Source organism: Manis pentadactyla, chromosome 4 (assembly GCF_030020395.1).
Source record: "Manis pentadactyla isolate mManPen7 chromosome 4, mManPen7.hap1, whole genome shotgun sequence".
Lineage (NCBI taxonomy): Eukaryota > Metazoa > Chordata > Mammalia > Pholidota > Manidae > Manis > Manis pentadactyla.
In genome coordinates this window covers 158,930,333-158,945,946 of record NC_080022.1, presented here as the reverse complement: position 1 = coordinate 158,945,946, position 15,614 = coordinate 158,930,333, and the positions used below count along the sequence as shown (strand labels likewise).

The window sequence follows — 15,614 nt, the reverse complement described above, 5'->3', positions numbered from 1 at the left end:
CCAGCTCCATAACCACACTAGGGGTTTAAGCCAATTGCCTGTGGCCCATGTGGTCTGAAGCTGGGTTTGTGTTTGAGTTCTACCTCCTGAAGTGTCATTACTAGTTATTTCTGTTCTAACTGGGAAGGTAAGGAAGGGTAAATAATGCAGAATTTTTTTTCTGAATTACTATATAAGTTCCTTGACAGCTAAAACACTGTCATAGAGAACTAAGGGACAGGGAACAAATCTACCCTTTCCCAGTAGACATTTAATTCAACTGGTAGCTGAGGGTTCCTAAACACACTACTGTTTCCGAGAAGGGTCGCATATACTCAAGATGCCAAAAACAAGTCCAAGGCCACAGAAACACATGTATCATCTTAAATCTTCCTGAAAAAGGCTGTCAGAAATCAATGCCAAACCTATCAGCTCCACCCACAAAGCACTTGAATAGAAATACTAACTTTCATTTTACAACTACTGAATGGCTGACAGAGGACAAATAGCAATCAAAACAGCATCGAACACAAGAAGGAAAGGAACTAAGGTCAAAAATACCCCAAGTAAGAAATTTAATACAACTGGAAACATACTCTTTGGCATCAACATTTCTCCTTTGGACACCTGTTCCTCCCTGCCCTCAGATGCCCCAAGCCCAGGGTTATGGCTGAGCTTGAAAAAAAAAAGTTGATACTTAACAGGTCACACAAACTTTCTTGGGCCTAGTCAAACCACAAAGCTTTACTCAATTAAAACGCCATGCTAAGTAAAAAACAAATCAAATCCTTACATAATCAGTTATTCTGGTACAGAGACAAAGCTATTTTCCATGGCTGCCATCTCCACTGCAAGCACACCCCATCCGTTAAAAGAGGGATGTGATGACACTAAAGAGCAGTGTGCTACCCATCTGCATTACCTGGAAAACATTACTCATTTGCAAAAAACACTTACTACTTGCTAGTACCTGCCTAAATGTTCTCGTGAAGACTAGGAGAGAGCAAAAACATATATACCAAGAGAATATTCCACCCAAACTCCAATAGAAACATCTCTTCAATTTCTTTTTCACACCAAATTTGAGGATAGTCCAGAGTTCAGGAAGGATTCTTTTTCTTGGGAGTCCCAAAGAGTTAGCATATTAGTATGTGCAGCTTTTATGGCTCCCTCTTTCAGAGCCAGTACTCCCTTCTCCTTTTCATTGGTCTAGTTAAAAAAGCCCCATTGGGTCAATCTGATCTTCAACTGAGGATGCTTCCACTCCTGTTAGTGAAGAATGGGGAATAATGAAACAGGTGTTCAGGAACCTATGCTGTATGTTCCCTGGGTAAGTGAAGGAAGCGGTGATGACGTGAGACACAGATGTGACAGTACAAGACTATCTACACTAAGCTTTATGAAGTTTGCTCCGTCCTAGATAGCAAAGCCAAGAGGTGGCAACACCAAGCCAGGATGGTGTTAAGATCTGGCTTGTGCTCCAAGGAGAGGAAACTGGCTCCTTTACGGATGTTTCTTAACACTGAAAAGTCTCCCAACTACAAACTATCTACAGTTCTACAGTCAGTCATGGGGTCCAAGCATAAAAGCAGGTTCAGGGTCCTGGCAAGCTGGTTGTTAAAACTCTACACAGGGACAACTGCTATCCTCAGCATTTACTTCTTAAACTGTGAATAATACAACATCAAGTTTACCTGCTATCCATAACTACTATTTAAAGCATTTCACCCTTGGTTGCCTGGGTAGTGGTAACAAGTTCTTTGCTAGACCTGAACAAAAAGGACCAGAATTTCTAGAGGGCAGGATAGATTTCTGACTTGAACAATTTACTATGATACACAGGGAAGATGGGTCAGATTCAGAGAATCTGGATTTCCCCTCTGTTTGTCTCTTTAACAAAGAACATAGGTTCTACTCAACTAGTTGGCAGAAGTTAATTAGTCCTCTACTCCCAAGGCCTGACTCTGTCCTGTTGTTTTACTGACCTTACAAAGTGCCCCCACTCCTCAGCTCCCAGCTGTTTCCTCTTATTTTTCCAGCTTCCTCCCCGCACCCCCCAACTGCCACCTCTTTCACTTTCTCTCCGCTTTCATTGAGCAGTGAATGCTCAGAGAGGAGATGGCAAGTAGTCAATTCAAGCGAGTGAAAACACTTCCTGAGCATCAGGTATGAGGCAATCCCCAAAACAGGCATTATAGTGTTTAAGATACACATTATTTCTGCCTTTTAGTAGTTTGCACTTTAGATAGGAAAACTGTAATATACATATTCCTCATATATAGAAGAATATCTTCAGACAAATGTATTAAAACTAGATTTATAATATGGGAAGAAATAAAATCTTTCAGTGATGCCTCTCAGGTACAAGGATTTTTTTGCATCAGAACTTTTATTTCTACACTAATTCATCCAGTCTCCTATATAGTATCCTTAGAAAAACTCGTGAAGCTTGAGGAAACACTCATGTATGTTCTACACAAGTTTATTTAGCTGAGGCAGTTATACACTGATCTTAAGTAAAGCATATTTAAAGGGCTAAATTGGTACTATAATCTGTGCTTAGCCCTCTTACCAGAGAAGAGTTGAAAAAATTGAAAGGGCACTACTAGAGGAAGGTTTGGGATTATTCCACAGTGATTGCCTTAAAACCACAGGAATTTGGGGGTAGAAATTCACTGAGAAAACAGGCAGGAGAGGAAAAGGGCCCAAGTCCAACATCTCCAGTCAGTAGTGTTAACTCTCCTTTGGTCCTGGCAGCTCCAAGAGCCCTGGTAAACTCCTAGAGAGATTACACGGTGACATCTAGAGAATCAGTTCAGATACATCCCCAAATTCTGGCTATGCTAATACCAACCTCGAATTACATATTCAAGACTTGGAAGGCTAGCCAAGACACCCCAGGGACTAACTTCCCAGTTCATAGTGGACATTTGAGGACAAAGTCCTCCCTAATGTGAACTCTCCTTAGAAAAATGGCTCATGTGTGTAAGTACCCCCATTAACTATTATGGAGGCTTTTGCTACTTCAGTAAACAAATATTGAGCAGCTATTAAATGGTAGGAACTGTACTAGTCACCAGGGATACTTTCAAGGATCTCCAGTAGAGAAATTAAAGCATGGAAATAATTATAGGCCAGTTAGACACTTGTACAAGAAGCACTGAGGAAACAAATTTTTAAAGGGGGTATTTGCTCTCTTTAATACTAAGTATGAGACTTCACCTCATTAGCTCTCACATTAGATGACAGTGTTGATAACAAAGACTGTCATTTAGGACTGCTAAATATCAAAACTGATGCCCAAGAGGCTGTATACTCAGGGCTAATTGGAATGCAGACTTATTGCAAACAGGAAAGTGGTAAATCACCATACATTGGCTTTTAAAACTCATCTATCTAGAGTGGTAAAGAAATTTCAATCTGGTTTTGTGTTAAGTCTATTTTCTAATACAAATTTATGTTAACAGCATACTGAGCTACCAAAGCAGATGTTTGTAGACATTTACCCATTCATAGGGTCTTTTCTACTCTACTGTCCTTTGTGGGGCTACTGCATGACCTGCTGTCCTTCTGTGGAGCCAGCCTGACTAGTAGGGGGCAAGAGCTTCTGTGTACTGTATATTGGAAAGCCAGGAAATCTAAGCACCCCATTTTCTTGCTGCTGGGCTCTGGTCCATGGCCAGTGACTAGATTAACTCTTGCTTTGAAACAGTCCTCAGCTATGAACATGGACCAAAAACAGCACCATGGGACACCCTGGTGGCATCAACTGGTCATTACAGGTTACATTCACTTGAATCAGATTTATCCTCCCCTGCTAAGAACCTCCCCACTGGAAAACGCAGGATGGCTTAAAAAAGCAATGTGGTAGTAAAACTAACAGAAATCTGTCCCAAAAGATATGGATTTAAGTTCTGAGACTATTTCCTCATACTGCAAAATGAAGCTAATACCTAAGATTTCATGAACATATTTATTCACAAACATTAAGATGTGTGTACTAGCATACTGGGCACCTTGGAAGAACTGTCAAGAAGTTAACAGTCCTTCCTCTCAGAGCTGACCATGTAGCTGGGGAAATACAACACATACACAAAGAACTAGACAACAGCTTAAAGGCAACATCCAAGGCCTGCATTATATGGCACACATGCTGAAGAAAGCAAGGGATAAAGTGTAACTAGTCAAAGAATGCTGAAGTCTTCAGCTGATCATGAAGGGGTGCCACATTTTTAACAGCAAAAAGAATGGGGATGTTTGCAGAATTTGAGTGTGTGCACGTTTTAAATGACTGTTCAATCTTCTGGCTTTGAATTGCTTACGCTAGTTGATCGCCTATCACCGTAAAGACCAAGGTCAGTGTCTTGAAAAAGCATTAAGACTCCCAGGCCAAGGAAATACTAACCAGTTTCTTCACTCTATCTCCTTATATATGAATCCCATTATGGGTTAACTACTTAAAAAGTGTCAAAGAGATTCAATCAGTGAGAAATCCTCAGGAATTTTGAGACAAGACCACTAAATTCAGAGATAATTTAAGGCTTCTTCTGTAAGAATGGAACCTAAGAATGATGAAAAAGGAGATCCAGGAAGAAGCATCAAGAGAGGAACTACTCTGGACAGTGACTGTAGTGGGGTATGTGGTGGGGACTTGATAATGGGGGGAGTCTAGTAACCATAATGTTGCTCATGGAATTGTACATTAACGATACCAAAAAAAATAGGAACTACTCTTTTATAATGGTGTATCATTTCTTGATGATCTACAAAGTGTGCAGCTTTCAACAACTTTCTTTTCAACTTTGCAAGACTGACTTCTGGGGCAACATTTACCTTTCCACTTATACTTGGCTTAGCCCAGCACTTTAATTTGCATTACCTAGCTTCACATCTGAGAAGGAATTATTGAATGTAATGTTAGGGTTAGAAATACTTCTTCAGTAATTGCTCACAGCTAACCAAGTTTGGGAAATAGGCTTCTATAGAGCTTTGCCTTTATGGAATACCAAGTTCTTCCCAATAAATGTTAACCAACATTTATTAAACTGTGTCAACACTGCATTTGCAAATAAAATTATGAAAGTTCCATTGTAAAAACTAGCACATTATCTACAGGAGTAAGATAAATTGTGAGGTGACTAAGTGTACCACAGAGAAAAGAGCTGTAATATAAATACACAGAAGCAAAAACAAGCATGAGTAAAGTTGATTATCACGACAGACAGCAGGGAAGATGTCATTGAGAATAGTGGTAAATTGGAAAAGTAGACTATAACCAATGTTGATTCATATTAGGGGAGGGACATATTTTAGGATGAGGCTTGACAGCCAAGATGGAGATTGGAGTCAGTGAAGCCAGTTAAAACTCTTCAGAAATGAACTTGGGTGCAGACAAGGATTCCCATATGGCAAATGGAGATGGGAGAGAAATCTGAACAGCATTTTCAACTCTGGCAAATAAACAAACCTCTAGTCTAGCTCAAGTTAAAGGTACAATGGCACTTTCGCCAAGAACTGGTTATATTAAAAGCCGTAAAACTTGACTAAAAGCTTGCTGCAAGTTTACTACCTAGTTTTAGAGGACAAAGGAGCCATTTTTGGTTTTCTCTATTGTAGTGTGCTTGCTGTACTGCTAGCCAACACTTTACATTTCTAGTCTTGGCTAGGATGTGGATGTCACTCTTGGATTATTTTGTAACTAAAATTTTGAAAAAATGTCTTCAAAAAAACACTCCAGGTCACATAATGTAGTGCTTTAATTTTACAAACAAGTATTTAGCTGCTTCTACTACACAGTAAGCATCAATTGAATAGGTATTATTCCCAACTTAGAAACAAAGAAATTGAGACCTCTATTTACTGGTTTATTACTCAAGATACTCAGAAAGGGAAGTAAATAATTCAAATCTCTAGGTTTCTCTTCCAACGTTAACTGAATTGAGTGATATTTTGAGTGTCTACTCAGTGCATTGCATTGTGCTATGTATCTGGGAGGAAATGAGAGGTTGTGGCTGGTTAGAAAAAATTTTATAAAAAACTCTGGTATCAAGGCAGAACAGCGTACATTTAAAGATACAGTAGAAATAATACTCCATGGGAACACTGAAGGACCAAGTGTTTATTCAACTAAGTTTATTTAGTGACTATCATGTGGCAGGCAGTCTTCATTCCTTAGAAAGTAATTCATGAACGAAGAAAGTTGAGGTAGGTGGATGGAGCAAGCAAGCTAGGTGACACTGGTAACTAGAGGTATATACACGAAGTCTGTGCCAACATACAAGGGAGTGATTCTGTATGAGTGTTAAAAGACTTCTCAGAGAAGTGATTTTTGAGGTAGTATTCAAGTTCCATTTCCCCCCCGAGATGGAGGACACTGCAAGAGGAAGAAACAGTAGGACCAAATCCAAGAAATGCTGGAGAACGCATGGTCGTGGAGTGTATTAGGTGAAGATTAGAGATGACTAGAAAGGCAGGCTGGGGCCAGGTTATCAAGGGCGTCATCTGCCTAAGGGGTATATATATACTGCAGGCAATGAGGTTACAAGTACTTTTATTGAAGTTTTCATTTTACACTCTAGCAACAGTGGCTGGTGGAGAGTTGGACTTGGGGTGAGGATACTAATGAATTTCTATCAGTTTAACATTCATTGACCACATAAACACTACAACTCAAAATTTCTAGGCAAACCACTCTAAGGGTAGAAGAGATTTGGCCCAGGACTTCTAGGTCCTATGTAATGGACACAGGCTTTTCCTTTGATTGATGCAGCCACCCATTCCCTAAGTATTGAAGCTTAATTACCACAACCTGAAAGGTTAGTCTAAACTTATCAGAGTTCAATTCAGCCTTTTTCTTTTACAATGGAATTCTGGATTTTCATTTGTACAATTTTGGATTTAAAGTGCCTCTTCACAAGTTAAGGAGACATAAGAGCTAATACTTTTAGGATTACAGACAGGCACAATTAACTAGTGCACTTTCAGTACTTCAATTTATGTCAAGACTGCTAGTCAGCAACCACCTTCTGTAGCCTCACTTGTTACATAAAATGTTAGTTCCAAGCAGGGTAATTTCTAGTGTGTAAACTTTTCTCTCCTGGAAAATATACCTGTATTTTTGTCCTCTTTTGGGGTCTTTAATTCTTCAAAGCAGACATTTCTAACATTTATGTTGTAAGGCAAGTCCTTCCATACCCATTTTCTCAACTACACAGGTTCATCAAGTGAGCCTAAAAAAAACTTAAAATTTAAACAGGAGGCAATGTAAAGTTGGGGGGAGGAGTGATGGTAATGACAAATGCTCAAGTGTTAATAATTCCTGATTTTCGGCTTTCTTAAATAAAAATAGCATTAAGTAAACATGGCAAGAGAACTGTGTGTACTGACTTGTTTACAAGCTACTCTGTGCCTACCCGAGCAAGGCCTAGAGAACAGGAAAATACAAACAGCTAACCTGACAAAGAAGCAAAGTTTTAAGACACACTAATGGCAATTAAGTCTCTTTGCAATGCTGAGAAATATATTGCTCCAGAATGTCTCACATCATAAAAACAAGCTACAAAGGTCTCTGAAAGCATATCCATTTTTCCTTCACTTACTCCCATACCCAGTTCTTACACTCTGGCCTTACTATTCCATACCTAGAGATGTACAAGGTAGGCTGAAGATGCAGATTCATTCTTTGGCATTTTCTCTTAAGTCCCAGAACTTGGACATATTTTTTTTCCAACTTACACATTGTTCAGTTCAGTACTAATGAAGTAATAAGCTCTATTCAAAACCTCAACAGATCAGCTGAACTGGAAAAGGATTTTGCTTAATAGATGATGGGAAGGCAGGGGTAAAGCCATATAAGAAAATTTACCAACAAAACCACCTAACTTTGAGAGGACACAGATTAAGATAGTTGGTTTCCACTTGCTCTATGGATTCATCAAGGTAGGGATAATTTTGTTTGATTTTGTATTACAGCTCCCTCTAGCGGCTATGTGATTTTCCAGAGTAGTAGAACACTACTTTTTTTTAAAAAGACATTTGGCATCCCTACAAAATTGTTTTGTTCAAAGGACATTTGGTGAGGATGAGTATAGCATCCTAAAGAGGCTCTCAAGTTCACTGTGTCCACACTGACAAGTTCAATAGTTTACACGTTTCTTAAGCTGATAGTTTAGTGTAGTGTTAACTCCTTTGTACTTTTTAATAGATTTAAAAAAAACACCCTGGATCTCCCTTAATTCTTAGGTACCGTTTCATGCTTTGCATACCTACATAAACAGCAACCTCTCTATGCAAACTAATGCATGACTTCTCTCCCTGATAACCCAGCTAAACACCTATACAGGTTTGAGGTTATTTCTGCATTAATTTCAGTGACAAAGACTAACTTATTAAACTTATTTTCTGTGTACTACACAAGCACTAATGTAACAGAAAATATCAGACTTAGCAACAAGCACCCCCAAAACTCTCAATCACAATAACTGCTGGTTAAAGTATACTGTAATTTCTTGGGCCTATATATATATTTTTTGTTATCATTAATCTACAATTACATGAAGAACATTGTTTTACAAGGCTCCCCCCTTCACCAATTCCGCCCCCAACCCCATTACAGTCACTGTCCATCAGCGTAGTAAGATGCTGTAGAATCACTACTTGTCTTCACTGTTGCACAGCCCTCCCCAAACACCCCCCCTACATTATACATGCCAATTCTTGGGCCTATATTTAAAGCAAAAAAGCTTTTACCAGGATTACCATTTATTCGAGACAATCACAATAGACACAATGAACAGATGTTTCCTTATAATCACTTTACTTCATGCCAATCCCAGTTTTTCCTATAGATCAAATTGGCCAATGTTCCTGTAAACAAAGTACTGAAAAATATCACCCCAAAAGATTCTGTATACACTAGGATGGCAGATTATTTCCTTCAGTGGAGTACAATTGTTGAGTCCACTATATCAACAGAATATAAAACGTGGGTCATTACCTTCTTTTCTTGTGGCTGCTTCAGCCTAAAAGATGGGAAACTTTTTATCTCAGTTAATAAAGGATCCACAGCAAGAGATTTGTTTTCAGTCACACCCAAAATTACACAGCAGCATTAGCCCTATTATAGTTCTACAATCCCTTATCCAAACTCTTGGGTAGAGATGTATTTGTAATTCAGAACTATTTGCACTTTATACAAGTTTGGTATACAGACCCAGTATCCTATACCTTCAGGAAAGCCTGTGGCACTTGTAATGAAAATCACCAATGTTTCTGCAGGAAAAGTTTGCTCGCACTGAATACAAAATGAAGGCATCAATTCTGGTCAGGTTTTACATGTTTGCTCAACAAAAAAAATTTTTCTTCGGTTTTTTGGATAAGAGATTGTAAACCTTTCTCCACCTTTGCACCCTTCATAAAATGATGTTAAACCACAGGATAGCTATTACAATAGAACTTCAGTCTAATCGTTTCTTTCCTTTTAATACCATTTATGGTAAACACATACAACTTATTTCATTTGCAATGTCATTACAACTTTATACAAAGGAAAAAGACGTATGAGAAATTCATTTTCACAGAAATGAAAAAAAAAAACAAAAAAACACCAGCCCTAATGAAAAATGTTTTAAAGACAAAACGGAGAAACTTGGAATTCAATACTGAACTTAGGCACTATAATGGGTGTATATGAGCACTGTAAATAAAACTAGGAAAGATGATTTTAAGGGAAACCTGTTTATATTCATTTTAAAAATTGTTTTTAAGATAAAATTCAGTTCCCATACAATTAGGAACCAGAAAATGGATTTCTTACCTTTTGTTTCCAGAAGGATGTGGGGCTGAACAGCAAGGCAGGTTATTCAAACTGATGTTATGAGATACTTGCTTCTTAAGAGACTTAAATTTTTCCTTGGTTAGAAAATAAACTAATTATAGGCTCCCTGCAATACTCTAAGGGGACATGAATAGGGAGAAAAGGGAAAAAAATTCAAGCCAATTTTTTTAGTTCCAAAAGGTACTTCTATTTAAGCAGCCAGTACAGGTAGAGGTTTAAGGTCCATTTCTTAAAACCGAAAAACCATCTCCATCTCCCTTCACAGCTTTGGTCTTAACTGCAAAACATGTGCCGTTCTAACTTTGGTTTTAAGTTTAAGTATGCATTGTAGTCCTAATTTTCCAACAGCCTACGTACCAGACAAGTGTTGCTATCGCACTACCATCTGGAGTTGGAACTGCCTAACTTTTAGTAGAGCACATCTTTCAACTTGACTTAAATGCAACTCAACCTCGAGTGAAAGCAATTTTCACTCTGGCTATTGGTAATACATTCAATATATATACAAATGAGCTTAGGCTTGCCCAGTCTACCTCACACTAACCTTTCCAAAATTAGTCACTTAGAAGTAGTGGCATATTTTTTACATCAAAAACAAAATTGCTTTAAATAGTACATCTTGAACATTGTATTTTGAATTTGCATAGTTAATGAATCATACCAAGTGCTTTAAATAAACTGGAATCCTAGTTTTAAACTTAAATCCTTTCTCTTCCTCCTGATATTCCACAAGGCTCATTTAAGTATGTTGGTTGGGTGACCTTACCCAAAATCTCTTGGGCCAATTTCTTCTACTACCAAATTCTAGTTTTTCTTAGGTTTGAAATTATGTCACCTGAATAGCCATCATAAATTCAGTTTCCAACTATGATTAGCACCCAAAGTAAATGTTGAAGACTTATTTCTTTTGGGTGCAGAAAAAGTGTTTGCTGCTTGGGTTATCTATGAAGAAATCAAGATTAGGGATTTTAAGTAAAAACCCCCCCTGACTCAGCTCAAGCAAGTTGAAAAATAAGCACCAATAAAGATTTTAAAAACACACACACTAGACTACAGGATATAATCACTGTTTTGGTATGTTTAGTATATGTAACAACCAGTGGTTGAGACTGGCTTAACAAGACAAAAATCCAAAGAATGCCCAACACTTCATCAATGATTCAAAGCAGTCAATCTTCTAGTGTACTACTCACATTTCAAAAAAGTAACGTGAGTTTGATCTTTGCTGAATTTAACACTTAATACTTTCATTCCAATTTCTGAGATGAGTTTCACTGATAATCTCAAAGACTATCTCCCAAGTTATAATTTACTATCACCACCTGATTTTGCACAAAAGCCTATGTTGTCTAGATTATCGCCAAGCATGATCTACAAACTTTTAATCATTTGTATCAAAGTAGAGAAAGCTTACCTTTTACACTAGACCACCCCCTCTCATTTACCGTATTACATACATCATTGCCTTAGTCTCATCTTTTATCTTCCCCTGCATGCTTTCATAATTAACAGTAAGAAATGACTACCATTTATTAGAAATTACCTTTAAGAGCATTTAATTTACTAATACATGAACACGAGTCAGAATCCTATCAATTTCAAATATTAACTGTTAGCACTAGTCACCCAGTTCAAATTTATATGAAGAGGAAAAAGGACAACCATGCATAGTTTTTTAAAAAATGTTTATTTTTTTCAAAGAAAAACGGCAATAGCCAATTGGAAACCTACTTATTCTTCAACTCCAATTTTGTTTTCTTTAAATTTAGAAGTGACTTACTGATTTACTATTTTAAACAAACCCCCCTTTTCCCCTTTAAATGTTTACCATCTACTCGTGCTGAATCCTTCCAAGGAGATTGCTCCAGCGTATATCTCCAGGTCCTCGCTTTGCTCCTTTTACCAAAAAATGCAAAACACAATTCCATCGTGCATCTTAAGGGCTCCAATCGTCAAAAATAGGAAAAAAAAAATCTTTGGAATAGCCAATTAAGTTGAATAAAAAAAAAAAAAATCCACACGAATGCGGTTTGGTTGGGGCAGGAATCCACTCCTATGTTCCTGGTAATCTGATCCCGCTCCATGAATCCTTGTAATTCATCCTCCCTATCCTATCCACATTATGATTTGAATCCAATGATCCAGCTCCAAGGATTGGGATCCAGTGAGCCCTCTCCAATCCAAACCTTTATAACCAGCAAAACCAAAAAAGAGGAGGCAAAATGTTAGATACTGTAATCAAAAAAGGTTTCTGGGGAATGATGAGTTATGTCTGTCATCAGTTTAACAGATGTACATCAATAACTATCAAATTCCCCAAAACAAGTTTCTGAATGGTGTTCAGATAAATTTTAGAAACTTAATCATCATAGAGACTAATTGGAAGAAGCATTTATATTTACAGTTCAACTGATAATGCCAACACTTGTTACTGTACAGCGTATTACAGGTTTTGTGGTTGCAAAAAGTTATGTAGTTGAAAAGTTTACTGATATTGCTACCCACCTAAGTCTAAACTAAATCTAATGCTCCCATCTGCAATTTAATTTGGAAATTAAAGTGTTTTAAACATGAGTAAATTATATTAAAGGAGAAGGTGAGACTTAAAGGTATTCCCAACTAAATTATCTACACCAGTACGTTGGAATTCTATATTTTGCTTTCATTTTGTCTTAAAAAAATGAAATAGCAACGCTATATCAGTCACACAGAGGACATGCAGATTTAGCAGTATTGATATTATACTCTATCTGGTTGGAATTAAAGACACCCTGTACCCACATGTACACCAACAGCAGGTCACACATTAACAGTTGTAACTAAGCACTGTGACAAATTAGCCAGTTCTTCCCACATTAGTCCCTATTAAAACAAAAAAGGGGGGGAAGGGAGCAAAATAAATGTTACAAAATGGGCAATGTAATTTTGCCACAATTGCCAAGGTTTAAAGAGCAAAGCAATTGTAGCTAAAGATAATTGCATCAGAGGTTTGCAAGTGTTTTAAGGTAGATGAATATAATCATTTTTAATCCTTGCCTTTTAGTATAAGGTCAATACTGCCAATTTCATCTGTGACAATAGCACTTGGAGTCATACCATTGCCTCCATTATTGATCTGATCCTCCTCAATCCTCCTTTTGACAATCCTAAAATGATTGAAATGTGCTCCACAATCCTTAATCCAAAGCATTCTTAATCCATCTCTTCAGATATGTCTACAGAAAGACACATGAAAAGCAAGATAAACATAAGAACTTCCCCAGGTAAGATAACCACAAACACCCCAACATCCCAGTTCACACAAACTAGAGCAGAATAGACATTTACACAATATCACAGTCTGAAGAGCACAGAGTTAACTAAATTCAAACAATCCTGTCTATGACATCACTTAAAATACAATTTATCAGATATGAGGGGAATGTAGATGTTAGGAGCAAGGGGATATTACACAAGAATGCAATTCAACACTTTAGCCCATTCTGAACAAAACAGTTTGAATTAAAAAATGAAAAGATTGTACTGAGTAAAGGAAAACTGTATACAACATGGGTTCTACAAAAAGTGTCACCAATCATCTTATGTACGAGAGCGAGATCTGCTATGACGGGGAGAATAGCGTGGTGATCCTCTGCTTCTCCTTGGGGAGTAACTGCGACTCCTGCTGTTGCTTCTGCTACGGCTTCTGCTACGACTACGGCTTCGAGATCGAGATCTTCCATAACTTGGACTTCTGGGCCCATCAACTTTAACCCGGATGTAGGCAGTTTCTCCCTATTGAATAGACAGAACTTTCGATTGAAAAATCTAAGCTTTCACCTGTCTTCAGGCATGCTGAACGAATACAATGTAACTAAAACCAGAAATCTGGCACTTTACTTGGATACCCTTTCCTGAATCTTACCTTCAAATTCCACTGTTAAGACCACTGTATCCAATTCTGGCCAAAGAAAAGAATCAATGTATAACCTACCTCATGAGATCTAAACTTAGTGTTATCCAGTTTTCGAACTGCATAGGTCATATCTTCTTTCCGTACAAACTCCACGACACCAGTGCCATCTCGGTAAACATCTGCATAACATACATCACCTGCTTCACGCATGTGATCCTTCAAATCCTGCCAGCTTCCACTTGGAGGCAGTCCTGAAAAAGTTTTTTTCCAATACTAATTAGCCCAAGTTTCGCACTAAACTTAAAATTTTCTTAATTTTCAGTAATTTAAATAGTTTAAAATTTTAATTTGTTACATTAGAACAAAGATTACTTTCAAATTGGTGATTATATTTAAGGTCCTAGGTAAAGAGCTGTTGATTTAAGAAACCCTTAAATCTTCCAGATTCCAGAGCCAAAATTAACTAGGTGAAAAATCTTCATATTCTAGGTAAATAATTTGGTCTGTCTCCATTACAGTAATACTTATCTACTCAACTCACACGAGAAATTAAAGACGAAGCACAAAATATTACATTTGTCAAATTGGTCATGCAAAGAAAACTTTACAGTGGTTTCTGTCCCTTCTCATCAATCCACACAATAAACTTACCAGAGACAACCACTCTGTTTTCAGAACGCCTGGACGGGGGGCCATAGCGGCCTCGGGGAGCCCCGCCGCCTCCACCCCCGCCGCCGCCTCGGCCTGTACCACGGCCGCTTCGAGGAAACTCCACCCGCAGACGGTATCCATCGTAATCATAGCCGTCGCGACCATACACCGCGTCTTCTGCGTCTCTGCGAGATCACAGAAAAGCAAACGGGCGTTAAGAAAGAGGACGGGGAGGGGCAGCCCACTCAGTCGGGACCCAGCTGCCCCCTCCTCCCCGCACATGCGCACCCAGCGTGGAGGAGCCCACATGCGCTGCATAATGGGAACTGCCCCTCCCCCACCCGGCACTCCAGGCTCCCGACCACACCAGCCCTCAGCGCCTCAGTTTCCCGCTCCGAGCTTGCGAGTCGGCTCTGGGGACGTCCGTGAGGCTCAGGCCCCACAGACGCCACACCGACTCGGCTCCTTACTCAACTCCTGCCTGGGAGATATCGTCTTGCCCCCAACCTCCGACTCGGCTCCTTACTCAACTCCTGCCTGGGAGATATCGTCTTGCCCCCAACCTAAGACCCCACGTCCCCGTTCTCTATGTTAAGGCCTTTCCCAACTACTCCAACCTATTTCCTCAAGGCCGCAAGCCCCAAGCTGCCTCACCGCGGGTCCTCGAACTCAACGAAGGCGAAGGGCGGTCCTCCGCGGCGGTTCTTGAGATCGATGTCGCGGATAGCACCGTATTTGTAGAACACGTCCTCAATGTCCTTGGTTCGGATGTCTGGAGGTAAGTTACCCACATAGATGCGGCAATCATTGTTCCCTGCCGGGCCACGAATCACACCACCTCCCGACATGGCGGCGACGAAAAGCGCGAACTCGAGAACAAGCCTTCCCACCAAGCCTAGCGCACGGCAGAGCGAGTCCGCAGCGACACCACGTCTCCCGCGGCCCCTCCAAAATGGCGCCTTTATCAGCTCGGCGCACGGATATGGGGGGAGGGAGGAAGAGAAGCGGAAGGAAGCAGCTATTCGATCTCACTACGCACGCGCAAAAACGTAACGGGTAATGCGACACGGCCGCTCACGCACGCGCAACGTCACCCTCCGCGCGAAGGGAGAAAAAAGTTCCCTGCGTTCCCGATTTGCGGAGTAGTTTGCTAATGGAGTGACTGGCTGTTTGGTAAAGATTAAATACGGAGCCCTCATTAAGAGGTCATTAATCCTTGTCGAGTTTTAAAGGATAGTCAGTTTCCCCAGTAAT

General features: G+C 39.4%; 1 protein-coding gene across 2 annotated transcripts; it reads right to left on the bottom strand.

The window, feature by feature from the left end:
- Positions 1 to 11,482: 11,482 nt before the first annotated feature.
- On the bottom strand, positions 11,483 to 15,338 carry SRSF1 (serine and arginine rich splicing factor 1). 2 transcript variants are annotated; one of them, XR_005023562.2, is made up of 6 exons: positions 15,015 to 15,338; positions 14,361 to 14,545; positions 13,788 to 13,960; positions 13,402 to 13,588; positions 12,911 to 13,029; positions 11,483 to 12,000 (listed from the first exon to the last, which is right to left on the bottom strand). XR_005023562.2 is itself a non-coding variant. In XM_036879623.2 (5 exons), the coding sequence occupies exons 1-5, from the start codon at positions 15,206 to 15,208 to the stop codon at positions 13,007 to 13,009; spliced, it is 762 nt and encodes a 253-aa protein (XP_036735518.2). In that variant the 5' UTR covers positions 15,209 to 15,338; the 3' UTR covers positions 11,483 to 13,006. The 2 variants fall into 2 exon arrangements, 1 of the variants encoding a protein (XP_036735518.2); XM_036879623.2 differs by having other exon boundaries at positions 11,483 to 13,029.
- Between the last annotated feature and the right edge of the window lie 276 nt (positions 15,339 to 15,614).